This window comes from Chlorocebus sabaeus, chromosome 1 (assembly GCF_047675955.1).
Source record: "Chlorocebus sabaeus isolate Y175 chromosome 1, mChlSab1.0.hap1, whole genome shotgun sequence".
Classification (NCBI taxonomy): Eukaryota; Metazoa; Chordata; class Mammalia; order Primates; family Cercopithecidae; genus Chlorocebus; species Chlorocebus sabaeus.
The window spans coordinates 68,532,924-68,549,361 of NC_132904.1; the positions used below are offsets into that span (position 1 = coordinate 68,532,924).

Here is a 16,438-nt window from a genome sequence, read left to right on the forward strand (position 1 = left end):
TCGACCTGCGGTGTCTCCCTTCACCCCCAGGGGCTGCTGGTAATTCCACTGAGTCTGAGGCAGGGCCCCCAAGAATCAAAGCTGCCTCAGATTCAGGTCTGTTCAGCTTTGACAGTGTTCCCATCATCACTGGACAAGGGACAAGAACAGTCTTATCCAATCTGAGGTTAGCCCAAGCCAGGTCTCAGCTAGGAGCTGACACCCTAAACCCTTATCTCCTGGATTCATCTTCAGTGCCTCTGCAAGATGCCCCCTGCCCCCCATCTTACTCTCATAGACCTGAGTAGTCAAAAGTAGAATGGATAGGACAGAGGGGCCAGAACCAGCACATGGATGAATATACTTCCTTTATCGAGGGTGACAAACCAAAACAAAAAAAAGACCAAACATGTAAAAACCCAGGGTTCTAGAAATACAAACTCAATTCATTCAAATTCAAGCTCATCCAGACCCTGGTCACAAACCCTTGTGAGGTGCATGTGAGCACCAAGTCAGGGAGAGGGGGCAGGAGTGACTTTGAGGCCAAGAGAGAGGGTGGGAAGGGGATCTCCCTAGGTCCCCTGGTGATCACCCCCCACCCAAACTGGTATCTCCACATTCTCAATGACTATGACGACATACCAGGCTCTGTCCTTTTGGCCCCCACCCCATCCCTGGCCAGAGCTTCAAAGGCCAGTCCCATAAGATTCTACCCTCACTTGCTCAGGCTTCCAGCCTTCCTCTTCTCCTCCTTCTTCACATTTTTCTCTGTGATTAGTAGCAGGTTAGGGTACTATATAAGCCGCAGTGAGGCTGGGGGCCAAGGGGGTGGGGTAGAGATGGGATGAAGAGAGGAGAAGAGCTGTCCAAGGACCCCTCTCTTCATGGGATCCCAAACTGTACAACCAGCTCCTCTTTTGCGTCCACACGGATCTGAGAAAGTGCACTGTAGGCATATGCAGCTATCCTGGAGACCTAAGACAGAGAGGGACCGGGGAGGAGAGGAACAGAGACAGGTGAGGAGGCCGATCAGGAAAAAGAGGGAGGGGAGATAAGACGGTGATGAAGGAGAAGGAAGGAATGATGGGGAACAGGAAGGCAGAGAGAAAGACAGGGATGGGAGAGACAGAAGGAAAAGAACAAAGGGGAGTGAAACAATAAAGGTTGCGGGAAGGAGATAGGAAAGACATACGTTAAGAGAACGAGGTGAGAGGGAACTGGGGCCCACAAGGCTACCAGGCTCCCTAACTCCATCTTCCCTACCTCCTCTGAGGCAGAGTGGGTGAACCCTCTGCCATACCCTGGGCAGTGTGGGAAGGGTGGGCAGGGGCAGGCAAGGGGTGTCTCACCTGCTGCAAATCAGAGAACGGGATGGGCTCACTGGCCAGCACTTGGTGGGGCTGGCTGGTAAGAGACGGCAGCGGTGGCAGCTTCTTCCAATGGGTCAGGCTGCTGCTCAGCACAGCCAAGCGGGTGCTGACCGAGAGAGGGGGTGGGGGTAGGCAGTTAAGCCACAGTCTGCCCTGCCCAGCCCAGGTAAGCCTCATCCCCTCAGGCCAGAGAAGCAGCGTGCTGAGGGGGCTATCTGGGAGGGAAGGTCTCAGCTCATCACAGACTCACTCTAGGCCCACCTCCCTTGGCCTCAATGCCCTCGAGAGTGTCACAGGGTAAACAGGGCTGACATGAATATTTACTGAAGCACCCAAGTGATCTGTGGTCAGTCTCCAGGGCTGCACCAAATGAGAAGCTTGGACTAGGGGCCAGGCTCCGAAGCTGGAACAGTGATGGAGGGTAGGAGCCCAAGTAGCCTGAGGGACCCACGCTGGCCAGGTGCTTACCTGTACTGCCTGGCACGGTCCATGTATTCATGCTGCTCCATGCCCTGTGAGTCTGCAGCAGATACATCAATGATGTTGCTTTGGGGAGAAGAGACAGAGATGACATGACAGGTGCTTTTGAGAAGGACAAACAGGACTCAGTGCCAGGTACCAACTCCAGGGTTATCTGACACCAGTTTCCCTCCTGCCTACTGGAGCAGGGCTGGACGTGGAGGCACCTCTCTCCAGTGACCTCATCCCATCCCCCATGTCCTGAGCCTCGCTCCTTCTATCCTGGCCTTTAATATGGATAGAGGAGCTCTGACCCAGGCCTGGTCCTCTGACATTTACCTGGCTGTCTTGGCAAGGATGGAAGAGAGTAGGGCCTGCTCATCAGTGCGAGCGGAAGGCAGGCTGTGGTAGTTGGGCTCGGCTCCATTGAGAGCTTTGGTAGGGGGGCTGCTAGGGTCCAGCAGCAGCTTCCGCTCCTCTCGGTCCTAGAAGTGGTCATGGGAGAGAAGTCAACCCCAGGACCCTTAGATCCTGCCTTTCATGGGTGCTACCCTCAGCCCAGCTCTGACCTTAAACACCAAAAATATTTCTATAAGGAATATCCAAAGTGCCCAGCTTTATGGAATGCCAGATAAGACTCAGTTCCTGCCTATCCTTGGGAGCTCAGCTGAGTTGGTGTTCTAGGATAAACGAGAGTAGAGCCAGGCAGTCCTAGAGGCCCTGAAAAAAGGGACAGAGGCACAAAGCAGATAGTCAGCAACAGCCCTGGAGCTTGAAAAACATTCTAGGACCTGGCAGAGAAAGGATACTAGAGACTGGAAGACAGAGGAGTTTGCAAGTCAGGAGCCCAAGAACAGCCCTCCTCATCCCCCAGGACCAGGCCCTCCCCAGCAAAGCTGTTTCCTTCCAAGATGGAAGCCCTGGTGAGTCCAGACAAGGCCCTAGGCCCCAAGGGAAAGAAAGCCCAACCTCTCCATGGCCATTTCTCAAATTATGTCAGGGCAGGAATCCCAGCCCAGCTCTGGGTCACACAGTACAAGTGTGTTCCCTTCTTGAAGGCAGGTCCCTAGGAAGGTGTTCACCCTCTTGTGCTCTGGTACTCTTTTTCTATGTGACTCCCAGAATCAAACTGAGTGTACGAGGTGTATCCTGATCTGAGGAGTAGAGCTGTACCCGTGTGTGGTGATTTATACTGGGAATCCCAACACTTTGGGAGCCCAAAGCAGGAGGATTGCTTGAGTCCAGGAGTTTGAGACCAGCCCGGGCAACAAAGCAAGACCTTGTCTCTACAAAAAAAAAAAAAAATTAGCTGGACTTGGTAGTGTGAGCCCTGCAGTCCCAGCTACTTGGGAGGCTGAAGTGCGAGGACTGTATGAACCCAGGGTTTGAGGCTGCAGTGAGCTAGGACTGTGCCACTGTACTCCAGCCTGGGCAAGAGAGCAAGACTCCATCTCAAAACAAACAACAATGGAGCTATTCCCGCCCTTGCTAAACCACCTGAGTAGCCCATGTAAATTTTCAGCAGCCCTGTTACTGCTGGCCTATGCTGATAATCACAACCCCTGAACTAACGTAAGACCAAACCAAGCTTCCTCACTGGTTTGGTCTTACTACTTGTCCTGTTTCAGTCCCCTGTTCTATCTACTGTAATATTTCTGGATTTGACCCTGCCTTGAGTCCATCAGCTGCAAATCCTTGACTGCTGTTATCAGTGGTAAATTGGAAAAACACACCTGCTGGGTATCTATCCAACCCATAAAGAGCAAGAGTGCCCTGGACAAAGCCAAGGATGGGTCCAGGGGGACATCCTGGCTAATGCTGACTCACCAACCTTCAGTGTCAGACTCCTCAATGCTCCCCTCCAGGCCTGTCTCAGTTCCTCAGTCTTTCCTGCTGCAGGCTCCAGCTCCCCTGCCCACAACTCCACAACTCTCCTTGTAGAGGGCTACTTCCTCCTGCCCTGCTTAGGGAGGCCCAGCCTTTTCATCTTACTCTTCTTTCTCAAGCCTAGGTTGCCCAAGTGTCCTCAGGCAATTTGATCCAGTTCCCAGCAGCAAAAGACAGAAGCTATGGGCTTTGCCCCATCACCTCTATAAACTCCCAGACACCCTTCCTCCCTAAAACATAGGCTCAGTATTAAAGAGCTAAAAAGACAAAATGTTTGCCAAAGATAAAACTATGTATTTCTAAGGAAAGCTGGCTCCATAATGAAGCCCAAGTTAGCTTCCTATGTGTCTGTTCTTCTCCCAGCTCCACTTCAGACAGATCTTCCTGCAGGACAGGGTAGTCTCTTCCCTATCAGGGGTTCTTCAAGAAGAAGGTTGGCTGATCACTTCTCAGCCTTCAGCTAAGATCAAGGGAGGAACAAGGTTGTTTTCTTGAAACCTAGACTTAAAGAAGAGGCCATGCTACCCCCTTCAGAGTAGACAAGTATCACCCCATTCCCGAAGTGCGAGTGGAGCATGGGTTAGGTTTGTCACATCAAGGTTTGTCTCTGCGTCAGTGTAACCCAAGAGGCAGGGTTTCACTGTCTACCTTAGCACAGACATAGCACCCTGCCCATGACTGGCCACCTGGTCTAGGGGCATAGATGAGACTGCTTGGCCCCATGGATAAAGTACATGGCTTGGCATCAGAACACCTGGGCATTAGCACTTCTCAGCTTGGCCAAATCACTTAGCTTCTCTGAACTTTTTCCTCACCTTTAAATAGACATAACCCACACTAATATGACAGATGTCTGGCAAGAGTCAAATTAGATAACTATCAAGGCCCTTTGTAAACTGTAATGTGTTGTACATTTTTTATTGTGATAAAGAGACAGAGATGAGAGTGGGAGAGGAGCCTGCCCAAGAACTGAAAGAGGGACTCTGGGAGGTGGATGATTACGGCTCTTGCTACGTGAGGCCTCAAATCACCCAGCAGTGATTAAACACCTTCTCTGGGTGTTAGGAACAGAAAGGAGAGCCTACCAAGGAGAAGGTAGAGATTCAGGAGAGCAGCAGGCCCAGCTCTCCCTTCCAAGTAGAAGCTGGTATCCTTTCTCATAAGGCATTAATCGTTCTTGACTCATTCCCTGCAAGAGTCCACATTATGCTTTAAGGGACAATTTCCCACTAGGCCACAGCTCTCCCAGTAGGCAGGGTTATTGTTGTCTCTTTCTCAAAAAGGTGGAGGTGAAGTGAGAGGTATTAGGATGACACATGCCTAACACAGAGCAAAGGAAATATGTGTTCATTGGGTGTATGGAGAATTGAGAACCAGAAGCCACCCCTTGCTTCCCATACAAATGACATTTTCTTTTTTTTTTTTTTTTTTTGAGACGGAGTCTCGCTCTGTCTCCCAGGCTGGAGTGCAGTGGCCGGATCTCAGCTCACTGCAAGCCCTGCCTCCCGGGTCCACGCCATTCTCCTGCCTCAGCCTCCCGAGTAGCTGGGACTACAGGCGCCCGCCACCTCACCCGGCTATTTTTTTTTTGTATTTTTTAGTAGAGACGAGGTTTCACCGTGTTAGCCAGGACGATCTCGATCTCCTGACCTCATGATCCACCCGTCTCGGCCTCCCAAAGTGCTGGGATTACAGGCTTGAGCCACCGCGCCCGGCCACAAATGACATTTTCCTAAGCTTAAGCCCTTAATCCAAAATACGTTCACTGAAGAAATAACTACTTCCCAAGTACCAGTGATATAATCTATTTTTGTGACCATCTCCCCTATTAGACTGTGAGCTACTTGAAACCTTTCTACTTTCTCAGGTCTACTATATGTTCAAATGTATAATCCAGGGTTAGAGACGATCAAAAAAGGAGAGTGGACAGCAACTTGAGACTTCATCCTTGAATGTCAGGCCAGGCGGGGCAGGGATTAGAATATGGAGAGAAGTGAGAATGCACTAAGAGGAAGAGGGAGAATTTAAAACTGTACAGGTCTCCCCAGCCTAAGCCTTTCGTCAGAGGGATCAGATCTACAGCCAAATTCTCAGAACAGGCATGTCTCCAGCTAAAGGAACCCTCAGGCCCCAGGCAGACTGCACTGAGGCAAGCCAAACTCAGAACCAAATGAACTTCCCGCTCCATTTCTCTTTTACCACAATCTAGTCAAAGCTAAACCCTCTTTGTTGCTTCCCAGACAATTTCCCCCATGTCCCGATGTCCTCACTGTATCCATTAAATCCTTCATTGGCCAACTCAAAGGCCACCAACTTCCAGAATCGTCCTCTGGCCCTAGACTAGCAGCGACCTTCCTTCTGCAACCCCAGGGACTAAGACGATACATGAATTCCTGATTCATGGCAGGACAGCCTAACTCAGGGCCTCAGCTTACCCACCCCTGCAATGGATTCGCAAAGCCCACAGGAAGCTGGCAAGGGAGTATTTCCCGGGGACCTAGACTGAGGATCCTTGAATCTGGAAAGTTTTGAAGGTAGGAGCAAACGGAAGTGGTGGGAGCGAGCCGGACAGGCGGCTGCCTGTACACCCCGAGGCGGGGACCGCGTAGAAAGCTGGGGCTTTAACTGGGGTAGGAGTCCGGCTTGGCGTCTCCTGTGTAATCTGTCCCCTCCAGGCCTCCGTATTCAGTGAGCCCTGCAGTCCGGCTGCCCGTTCTCCGCAGATTTCTTTCTGGGGCCCCATGCCCCAGGGTCTTAGCCCTCATTCCCGAGCCCCGCCTGCCGCGGCCGCACCTGGTCCGAGTCCTCGTTCTCGCTGCTGTAGCAGCACCCCATGGCCGGGGTCAGGCCGGGCGCTCAGGCCGCGCCGAGGAGGGACGGCGTCCGTCAGGAGCCCTTCCGGTCACATGACCCGCAACTGCCTCCCGCAGGCAACCACCCGCCGCCACCCCCAGTATCCCTTCTCCCGGAGCCGCTGGGCCGCCTCAGGCAATACCCCAGCTTCCGGTCCCGCCCGCTAGCGCGTGATCGTTGTCAACCAATGGGAAGGCGTAACCGGACACGCAGGCAAGTGAAGCGAGGAAAGGGAGGGGCGGATCACATGACTTCATCTTTCCAGTCTCTAAACTGGCAGTAGAGGCTGTCGTGAATTGTGTTATGCGTTCTCGTGGCCACTAGGCCACTTCTCTGGGCCATTGAGCGAACTCGTAGCAAATGCCCTTGTATGCCCTTGTGATATACTCTTCTAAATGCCATGCAAGGGGCGAGTGGGATCCAGGCCTGACGCTCCTAGATCGTACAGCCTGGGTGCACACACAGAGGATCCAGATGACCGGTACCCAGTAGGGGAAAAGAGGGTGTATCGCCCAGCTGGGCTGGGGGTGAATACACAGAGGGTGTATTCTGCATCTGGGCTGGGGATCTGCGACTTACAGGAAGAAGGGACCTTATACTACCTTCACATGCTGACGCGGAGCGGAGATAAATCCTGGTGGAGGAGATAGAAGTCACCTCACTGACCTCTCTGCCTTCAGGCTTTTATCTTTAATTCTGCCTTTTTTTTACAGGACCCATAGTAAATCTAACGCACAAAGCTGACCATCAGTTTTCTTTTCCTAAACGCCCCTCCTCCCCCATGTCTTCCCTTGGGCCCTGAACACAGGTCCAAGTCCGTCCAAAATTGTATAGTGATCCATTTGTTGTTCATGCGCGTGTGATTGGGTGTTCACCCGCGTGTGTGAAATGCGCCCACCCTCAAATCTTGTTTTGGCACATTACCCATCTGACATATCAAAGTCACGCAGAGCCTGACACCTCTCTTCCACTGCATGTTCTGAGGTGAGGGGTGAGGGGGTGGAGGGGTGAGCAATGTGTTTCACTGGACGTAGAGAAATGATGTTTCCTGATTGATCTACTGGACTTTGCACATGCAGCCTGGTCTGCCTACTGTCTTCGAGACTCAGTACAATGTCCTCCTGATTACCTTCTCTGACCCCATTCTCTGGACATGTCCAGCTCTCTATGCTTAATCCTCATCCAGTGTTAATTCATGCATTTATTAACAAATATTTGCTGAGCGTCTACTATGTGCCACACACTGTTATATCTGGATATGCATCAGTTCACAAAACAGCCAAAGTCCCTGTAGTCATGGAACATCCAATAGTGATCACACTATATTCTATGTTCCTGGGTCAGTCTCACCTACCAAACTTGGGAGTTCCTGGAGCACAATGACAGGTTCTGACTCTTACCTGTGGCCCAAGGCATGGCCTTGCTTACAAAAAACTTGCATATCAGTGAGTACATTACAGTCACCCCATCACCTTGGCTCACCCCATGCCCCATCTTCTGATCCAAGGGATCGCAGAAGTCGCCAGATCTCGTACCTCTTACAACCCCTCAAATCAAGACCCTGAGGTTCTGTAAATCTTTTGAGGTTCCTGAAGGGTAGGAGGCAGCTTAAGCTCATCCCTGGGGCTGGTAACTTGAACTGCAGGTCTCAGGTGACAGCAGCCACCTCAGCATGAATAATTGAAAGCCAGTCCAGCCTCCTGCTCAGAGTTATCCCCCACAGCAGGCCCTGGACTCCCTCAACCTGTCCTGTGCTCTGGTCTTGCCTAAGCAGGAGCCTCCAGCCCAGGTAAGCAGGGCCCTGGATTGTGGGTTCCCAAGCACACCAGTTCAAGCCCACCGCATCACTCATCTATTCACACCCATCCATACACTCTTTCATTTTTACTCCCCGCCACCACCAGGGGCCTTGCAAGAAGGCCTGCAAGGAGGTCAGATCTAGATGAGGAAGAGAATGGCCCAGGACATGGGAGGAGAGGCCCATTCCCCATAGGCCTCTGGAGAGAAGAGCTGAGTAGAGGGAATATGTGTGCTGTGTGTTATGTGTATGTACACATTTGTGAAGGGAATTCTAAGACAGCACAGGAGAAGAAGGGAATACAGCGGAGAGGAGATAGGGCTGGAGAATTATTACAGAATCAAAGACTCCTCCTATCCGCAGGGAAGAGCAGGCAGAGGGAGGGTCCTGGGGTGGGAAAGAGGACATCTCACCCTAACACCCTATGGAGTATTTTGATTGCCTTTTACTGAGGCAGGGCACAGTGATGGTGAAGGTGTTTTTGACTGCAAACCTATGCTCTTTTGCTACACAGCAGTGGTCAGAGGAGTCCAAGCAGGCAGAGGGTAGGGGTGGGGGAAGATATCCCAGAAGGGAACTAGTGAAAGGGGTCCTGAAGAAGGGGTGACTTCAGGGATAAAGAGAAACAAGTCAGGGGAACAATGTGAAGATGGAACCAGGGGTTGGGACTGGGAAGAGGTGATTTGGGGCTGGGTGCTGAAAGTAGACAGTATGGAGTCCTTGAAAGTACACAGGCTTGGAATCATATTAACCTGGATTCAAATCCCAGTTCTGCTGTGTGACTCTGGACAAAAGCCTTAGCCTTTCTGAGCCATGGTTTGTAAAACATAAGGATAATTGCTACTGGCAAAGGCTACACAAATAGTTAAATTGTGGGTGTGGGTTTCCCTCCCTCCACCCCAGGACCCAGGTAGGGACCATGTCCCCTGCCATTGCACTGGCCTTCCTGCCACTGGTGGTAACATTGCTGGTGCGGTACCGGCACTACTTCCGATTGCTGGTGGGCACGGTCTTGCTGCGAAGCCTCCGAGACTGCCTGTCAGGGCTGCGGATTGAGGAGCGGGCCTTCAGCTACGTGCTCACCCATGCCCTGCCCGGTGACCCCGGTCACATCCTCACCACCCTGGACCACTGGAGCAGCCACTGCGAGTACTTGAGCCATATGGGGCCTGTCAAAGGTCAGTGTTCCATAGCCTTCTGCTCCAAGAAGTACCCCCAAGGCAGTGAAGGAATATTTGGGATCTGTTGCTGCTTTACTGGGGGAATAGGGCAGGTTCTTGATCCTCTTTTAGGGCCTCTTTTTTTTTCTCATCTGGAAAAGGGGAGCTTGGACTAAGTCATTTATTCAGCAAACATTTATTGCCACCTCTTTTGTATTAGGAATGTGCTAGGTGCCAGGGAGGGGGGTAGAGGCCACAGAGATGAACTAGCCATAAATGCTGGCCTCAAAGGAAGCGTAATACACAGTGGAATAACCATCTCAGCAGATAACCCATAGCTTTGTAATTATCTGTCTCCACATCTTTCTTCTCCACCATGGAGGCTTCCACATACCATTTAGGGTAGCTGTCTGCCTGGATTTATCTCAGTCCCAGCATAAATGCTTTTAGGGTCTTATTTAAGAAATTCGGCTGTGTGGTGGTTCGCACCTGTAATCCCAGCACTTTGAGAGGCCGAGGTGGGCAGACTGCCTGAGCTCAGGAGTTTGAGACCGGCTTGGGCAACATGGCAAAAACCCATCTCTACAAAAAATGCAAAAATTACCTGGGCATGGTGGCACACACCTGTGGCCCCAGCTACTTTGGAGGCTGAGGTGGGAGGACTGCTTGAGCCCAGGAGGCTGAGGCTGCAGCGAGCCGTGATTGTGCCACTGCACTCTCCAGCATGGGTGACAGAGCAAGACCCTGTCTCAAAAAAAAAAAAAAAAAAAGGAAAGAAATTCAGAAATTCACTGGCTGAATTTCTGGTGGCTCACTGGCTGAGGCACTGGTGGCTCGTGCCTGTAATCCCAGCACTTTGGGAGACCAAGGCAGGAGGATCACTTGAGCCCAGGAGTTCGAGACTAGCCTGGGCAACAAAGTGAGACCCGTTTGTACAAAAAATTTAAAAATTAGCCGGGTGTGGTGGTGAGTAACTATGGTCCCAGCTACTAGGCAGGCTGAGGTGGGAGGATTGCCTGAGCCTGGGTGGTCAAGGCTGCAGTGAGCCATGATCACGCTACTGCACTCCAGCCTGGGCAATACAGCAAGACCTGGTCTCATAAATAAATAAATAAATAGAAGTTCGTCCAATTCCAAGATCAGAAATATATTCAATGAGCAATAAAAGGGGAATGAAACTACAAATTCTAACAGAGACCTTTCATAAATCTCAAAGATAGGGTGGTTGTTTCTGCCTGGGACCTCATGGAGAAAGAGCAACATTTGAACTGAATCTGGAAGTTTTGAGTTGGCCAGGCAGATGGAGATGGGGGTGGGAAGGGCAAAGCCAGCCACATATACACATGTGGCATGAAGGAATGAGATGGCATGATGGATTCTGGGTACAGTTGTTTGGGATGGCTGTGATACAGGCCATAGGTGGGAAGTACTGAGAGATGAACCTGGGAGGTGGAATAGGATCAGGTCCAAGGTCCTGAATGCCAGGCTGAGGATCCCAAGTTCAATCCCAAAGGCCTTCAGCTCACAGGAGCCAAGGAGTAATAAGGTCAGATTGGTTGGAAAGATTCCAGGGCTGGTGTGAAGACTACACTGTAGGAGACGGGGACCCGGAGGGCAGTTGGGGCTATGGTACAAGAGACAGATGAGACCCCAACTGGTTGGGAGCTGCAGTGAGGCGGGTGAGCATTTGAGATATCTTTCTATCAGGGGCCCTGCATTCGTCTCCCATGTCTTCTGCAACAGCCATCTCCCCACATAGGTCAGATTCTGATGCGGCTGGTGGAGGAGAAGGCCCCTGCCTGTGTGCTGGAATTGGGAACGTACTGTGGATACTCCACCCTGCTTATTGCCCGAGCCCTGCCCCCTGGGGGTCGCCTTCTTACTGTGGAGCGGGACCCACGCACAGCAGCAGTGGCTGAAAAACTCATCCGCCTGGCCGGCTTTGATGAGCACATGGTCAGTCTCCCATCTCCCCAACCCAGATTTCTGTCACCCCAGGCCTTACCCTAGCCAGACATCCCTTGTGAGGGACTCCCATCTAAGGAGAAGGAAACACCTCCTCCACTCTGGGGACTGTGATGCTGGATGGTGTGTCCTCCTGTCCCAAGTCATCTGCACATTATTTTCTGCCGGATGACAAAAGAAACAGCTAAGAGGAAGGCCTCTGGAACCCAGCAAATTTGGGTCCAGCTCTTACTCTGCCTCTTGTTAGCTATGTGACCTTTAGCAAAGCATGCATCCTCTGAACCTCAGCTTCTTCACAGGTAGAATGGAAATCACAGTACTGATCCTGACTTCTTAGGTTCTGAGGTCAGAGGAAATGTGAGAACACTCATGGGGAGCTAAGCCAGGACCTGGCATGAAGTAAGCCAGATCCTGGTGGGGTCTTCACTGGGAGAACAATTCCCCCCACCCTCACCTCCAGCTCCCCCTATCCTCACAGGTGGAGCTCATCGTGGGCAGCTCAGAGGAGGTGATCTCGTGCCTACGCACCCAGTATCAGCTGAGTCGGGCAGACCTGGTGCTCCTGATACACCGGCCACGATGTTACCTGAGGGACCTGCAGCTGCTGGAGGCCCATGCCCTACTGCCAGCAGGTGCCACTGTGCTGGCTGACCATGTGCTCTTCCCTGGTGCACCCCGCTTCTTGCAGTATGCTAAGAGCTGTGGCCGCTACCGTTGCCGCCTCTACCACACTGGCCTTCCAGGCTTCCCCGCTATCAAGGATGGCATAGCTCAGCTCACCTATGCTGGACCAGGCTGAGGTCCAGGCCCAGGGGTACTTACTGATGCCCACACCCACCCCCACCCCCACCCCCACCCAAGCAGGGACCTCAGAATCTGCTCCCTTTCCTGTTTGGGGCCTTGACACATGCTGGGCTTAGGGCTAGGGAGTCTCTCTTCCCACCTCTGACCCCTTTCAACCTCTACACTGACCTCAAGTGTCAAGTTCTATCAGGCTGCTTGGTCTCACTAGGCCCCCTCTTTCCAGGGAGAACCATGGACTGACAGCATTCTTGCTGAGCTCCCGACCCATCTCCGTCACTGATTTGCTGAGTGACTCCAAGGGAATCCCTGCCTTGCTCTGAGATTTAATCTTCTCTCTTAACATGAAGGAAGCTGGATGGGAGAGCTCCAGGGACCTCCCAGTTCTCGGCCTCAGAAAGCCTCCCATCCTCAGCCCATGCCATTCGGGGTGGGATCAGAGGAAGTGGCAGACAGTGAGTTAGAGGCCCTGCAGGAATAGCTGGATGCAAGCTGGGCCAGAGAAAATGGCACAGAACCCTGGACCCAGGGCCAGGCATGCCCTGGCCTTCCCTAACCCTGGCCCACTTAGCCAATTAGGTGTGGCTGATGTCCCTTGAGTGCCCTCTCCCCAAAGCCCAAAAGAAGATGCTGGACTCCTCTGGGCCCCACCAACAAAGAGCGAATAGACATGGGGGGAAAATCACTCCTTTGTCTTTATTAAAGAAACTTAGAAAGAGACCAGACCTGCCAATCAAGGGGTGAGGTACTGGCCAGGAAGGTGGAGTGGGGCTCAGGCCCTGGGGATTTCAAGTGCAGATCGATGGCCTGGGAGGGGCCAAGGAGACCAGATCCTGGCAGCAGCTGAGGAGGTGCCCAAGGGCACTTTCAGGCACTGGGGCCATCAGCTGGTTCTGTGGGCAGGGGTTGGGGGTTGGGATGCAGGGTAGTTTGGGCTGGCCTGGAATCTCTCTGAGGCCACCCTGCCTTGTCTACCTAGATCATCCACTGGTCCTGATCCTGTTCGTTGCCTTCCATGTCCACCTGGAGAGGAGGCTGGGTGTGGGTGGGGAGGGGCCTCAGCCAGCCTCAGCCCCAGATCCTGCCCCTGGCTGGATCCAGGGTTTCTGTACCCTTTGGCCATCAACTGGGTCAGAAGCAGGGGCCCAGGAAGAGAGGCCCTCCCCCATACCCCCTGCCTACCTCATTGACCTCTCCGTCATCAGGCGACTCATTGTAGTCATTCATTTCGTCCATGTCCTGCATGTCCTCATCATCCTCTGAGTCCTCTTCACTATCCTCATCGTCTTCATCATCCTCTTCTTCCTCGTCGTCATAGTGCTGGTGGGCAGGACAGAGCCTGTAAGCCCTACAGGCCTGCGTGGATCAGTTCAAGAACTGACCCACTTGAACCTCTCTCTAGGGCCAATGAATGACCCCCCCCCACCCCAACCCTCCCTCCTTGAGTCTAGCAGGCTGGTGCATGTTCTGCAGGACCTTAATGCTAGGCCCAATGCCCACCCCTTCTATCTCCTGTTTTGGCCCTTCACCCAGATCTGAGAACCACAACTGCTCTGGGTGAGAGGCAGGACATTCAGAATTAGAGCAGAGCCTCGGTCCACTGTGGCCCCCACACAGGCCCCACCTGCTAGAGCCACTCACCTCTGAGGCTGGCTTGCCAATAGGAACCAGGTTGTTGTCTTTCTCTGCGATGCTTTGGAGCTGTGGGCAGAGGCACAGACGAACAAGGCCAGAGCCCAAGTAGGGCAGGTCAGGGGCATGGGACTGGCCCGTTCTGCCCAGAAGACGAGCCACACGTGTGGGGGAGAAGCTTCCTCCCAGTTCTCAGGGAGATTCAATCCCTTTCTTGTCATCTGCCATTTATGAACTTGATCTAAATACTTAAACTTTCTGAGCCTTGGTTTTTTCGTATAATTATGGTGAGGATGAAGTGAGAGAATTACCAGCCTAGAAAGCGTCATCTGCTAGATCCTCAATAGTCAAAATTATTTCCTGTGCTTAGGGAAAAGAGCTTGGGCTGAGTGTCAGCAGCCTGGGCTCTAATCTGGCCCAGAAGTCACATGGTACCCCTGTAAATTAGGGTATGACAAGATGAGAACCTTGGCTCCCTGGCTCCCAGCCTGATTATTCCCAGCTGAGAGCAAAAAGCTCTTCCTGGGCAGATTTCCAGAATAAGGCTGGGTCATGGCCCACTGAAGGGGGTCTCTGTCTGTGCTGGGGTCTCTGTGCTGTGCTAGCTGCTCACTCACCCAGGCCTGATGCTGCTGTTCTTGCTGCTGCAGCTCTGTCTCTTCCACACAGGGTCGATCCAGATTAAACCACAGTGTCTCAGTCACACGAGGGAAGAGTGAGGGGAACAAAGTGGACATGGCTCCTAGACTGAGGCAAAGGGTCAAGTGAATGTGTTTTGCTTAGTTTTCATTTTTAATTTGGTTGTAATTTGATTTAGGGATAGGGTGGAAGACAGCAGGAAAGCAGCCCCTCCCACTAGGAATCAGATAGACCTGGCTTTGAGTCCTGGCTTCAACACTTACTAGCTGTTTGACCTTGGCTGAGTCACTTAACCTCTCTGAGCCTCAATGTCTTCATCTGTAAAATGGGGATAATAACAATTATACCACCGTCAAAGTTATTCTGATAATTAAGTAAATAATGGATAAATAAAGCTGTTTGCAGGTTGTTCAAGGAGGGAAGGGAATGGGAGTCAAGTGTAGGAATAGGAATCCAGAATGCAGACTGGCATTATGAAATTATACAAAATTAGAGGTAGCAGGGTTCTACTGAAATTATCCCTACCTCCTCCACACACTAAAACCTGCTTTTTGCACCTTTATGATGGCCCATACCACACCCACCCAGTGTCAGAAATTTAGGACAGTAACGACCGCTCATGAATCACAGCCAAATGTTGGGGTGGGGGGATTGTAGCATATGCAAGTAGGGCTTAGTAAGACATTCTAGGAGGCATGAATAAGTGGATAAATAAGTAGATGTAAGATTGAATGGATGAACTAACATTATAAGGGTACAATCAGCTTTGAGCGGCTGAGGGAGCCGACCAGGAGTGCTAGATAATCTTTATTAAACTGAGGACAGGCAAACTGAGGCCCAGCGACAGGCAGAGACTGGCTTTAGGTCATACAGTGAGTCGGGACTTAGAACTCCTCCGTGAAAGTGATGAGCAGGAGAAAAGAATTGATGCCTGGTCCTGCTTCTGTCCTAATTTATCTGACCAACCCAGGGCCAGCCGCTGCCCTTCCCTGTATCTCAGATTCCTAACCTGCGTAATTAGGCACGAGAGAAAACACCCTCATGTCCAAGAAGTACTGACAGGCCAGAGATCTCAGCTCGGAAAGCCCAACCCACCGTCGCAAAGCCACCGCCCATTCTTTACTCATTACGGTAATGACCATGCAGTTGACCAACAGAAAGAAAGTAGGGCGGGACTCAAGACAGAAATTTGGCCTTATAGGGTTGCTAAACGCGAAAAAAGCGGGGCCTGGGTAGGGCCAATTAACTGAAAGAAATGCTGGGTGACAGGAAGTGACACCAATGAATGACGGACCTTGTGTGAGGGGGTGGGGCTTAGTCTCGAGGAAGCGGCCAATGAACTGGAGCTCTTTAAGGGTTAAGGACTCTCAATATGGAGCTCCTGGGCAGCCGGGTCAAAGGGAATGGGTTTCTGTGGGAGAAAGAATGAAGGGGCAAGGAGACGACGGCAGCCTTGTCTCTGTACTTACCGCGCCGGGAGGCTGCAGCTGGCGGCGACCCGGAAGCGCTTCCCTCAGCCTGAGCGGAAGAACCCACCAGAATCCGGGACTCACCAAACGCATGCGTCCTTCGTCTCCTTTTGTTCCCTGCTCCCGCCCACTAAACCGGATGTGACGTTGACATACCTTAGTCACAGTGTTAGGGAAGGAAGTGTGACCCGCCTCGAGTCTCAGCCAATCGGCCTCTCCATCCTGGCCCCACTACTTCGGCTACATTTAACCCCTGCCGCTTTGTTCCCAGGCACCATTTGCTTGTTAACCCCTTCTGAAGAATAGTTAACAGCAACCTCTTAGTGCGAGGGCCGTTTGTCCTGCTGCATCCCAGAAACCTGATCTGTTACTACTCCAGAATTGCTGGTTAATGTTATGTCCCTCCTGTCTGTGCTCTCTCAGCTT

General features: G+C 52.0%; 3 protein-coding genes and 1 pseudogene across 8 annotated transcripts; 2 read left to right on the forward strand and 2 right to left on the reverse strand.

Moving 5' to 3' along the window:
- Positions 1-330: 330 nt before the first annotated feature.
- Positions 331-6,684, reverse strand: LAMTOR1 (late endosomal/lysosomal adaptor, MAPK and MTOR activator 1). Its single transcript, XM_008019985.3, has 5 exons — positions 6,489-6,684; positions 2,148-2,293; positions 1,818-1,895; positions 1,329-1,455; positions 331-954 (listed from the first exon to the last, which is right to left on the reverse strand). Exons 1-5 carry the CDS (start codon positions 6,528-6,530, stop codon positions 862-864), a joined length of 486 nt encoding a protein of 161 aa, XP_008018176.1. The 5' UTR covers positions 6,531-6,684; the 3' UTR covers positions 331-861.
- A 107-nt stretch (positions 6,685-6,791) lies between these two features.
- On the forward strand, positions 6,792-12,957 carry TOMT (transmembrane O-methyltransferase). The gene is made up of 4 exons (XM_008019984.3): positions 6,792-8,337; positions 9,250-9,524; positions 11,266-11,462; positions 11,950-12,957. The coding sequence occupies exons 2-4, from the start codon at positions 9,266-9,268 to the stop codon at positions 12,268-12,270; spliced, it is 777 nt and encodes a 258-aa protein (XP_008018175.3). The 5' UTR covers positions 6,792-8,337; positions 9,250-9,265; the 3' UTR covers positions 12,271-12,957.
- LOC119626657 (small nucleolar RNA U13) lies at positions 7,385-7,482 on the forward strand (annotated as a pseudogene).
- Positions 10,679-16,147, reverse strand: ANAPC15 (anaphase promoting complex subunit 15). Of its 6 annotated transcripts, none has more exons than XM_073019119.1 (6): positions 16,013-16,147; positions 14,807-14,861; positions 14,522-14,651; positions 13,914-13,973; positions 13,455-13,592; positions 10,679-10,948 (listed from the first exon to the last, which is right to left on the reverse strand). In XM_073019119.1, the coding sequence occupies exons 3-6, from the start codon at positions 14,639-14,641 to the stop codon at positions 10,694-10,696; spliced, it is 573 nt and encodes a 190-aa protein (XP_072875220.1). In that variant the 5' UTR covers positions 14,642-14,651; positions 14,807-14,861; positions 16,013-16,147; the 3' UTR covers positions 10,679-10,693. The 6 variants fall into 6 exon arrangements, with proteins under 6 accessions (XP_072875220.1, XP_008018198.1, XP_008018201.1 ...); XM_008020007.3 differs by lacking the exon at positions 10,679-10,948 and adding an exon at positions 12,950-13,307 and having other exon boundaries at positions 16,013-16,140; XM_008020010.3 differs by lacking the exon at positions 10,679-10,948 and adding an exon at positions 12,950-13,295 and having other exon boundaries at positions 16,013-16,137.
- Positions 16,148-16,438: the final 291 nt, after the last annotated feature.

What these genes read in the sequence shown, in the direction of transcription:
- LAMTOR1 (XM_008019985.3), bottom strand. Translation starts at nt 6,530, where the DNA reads ATGGGGTGCTGCTACAGCAGCGAGAACGAGGACTCGGACCAG. An exon ending in ATCCTTGCCAAGACAGCCAG is followed by an intron (nt 1,896 to 2,147) that starts GTAAATGTCAGA and finishes TTCTCCCCAAAG; the next exon opens with CAACATCATTGATGTATCTG. An exon ending in CGTTCTCTGATTTGCAGCAG is followed by an intron (nt 955 to 1,328) that starts GTGAGACACCCC and finishes TCTCTGTCTTAG; the next exon opens with GTCTCCAGGATAGCTGCATA.
- TOMT (XM_008019984.3), top strand. Translation starts at nt 9,266, where the DNA reads ATGTCCCCTGCCATTGCACTGGCCTTCCTGCCACTGGTGGTAACATTG. An exon ending in CCATATGGGGCCTGTCAAAG is followed by an intron (nt 9,525 to 11,265) that starts GTCAGTGTTCCA and finishes CTCCCCACATAG; the next exon opens with GTCAGATTCTGATGCGGCTG. An exon ending in CCGGCTTTGATGAGCACATG is followed by an intron (nt 11,463 to 11,949) that starts GTCAGTCTCCCA and finishes CTATCCTCACAG; the next exon opens with GTGGAGCTCATCGTGGGCAG.
- ANAPC15 (XM_073019119.1), bottom strand. Translation starts at nt 14,641, where the DNA reads ATGTCCACTTTGTTCCCCTCACTCTTCCCTCGTGTGACTGAGACACTG. An exon ending in AACAGCAGCATCAGGCCTGG is followed by an intron (nt 13,974 to 14,521) that starts GTGAGTGAGCAG and finishes CTCTGCCCACAG; the next exon opens with CTCCAAAGCATCGCAGAGAA. An exon ending in ATGACGGAGAGGTCAATGAG is followed by an intron (nt 10,949 to 13,454) that starts GTAGGCAGGGGG and finishes TCCACCTCCCAG; the next exon opens with GTTCATCTCTCAGTACTTCC.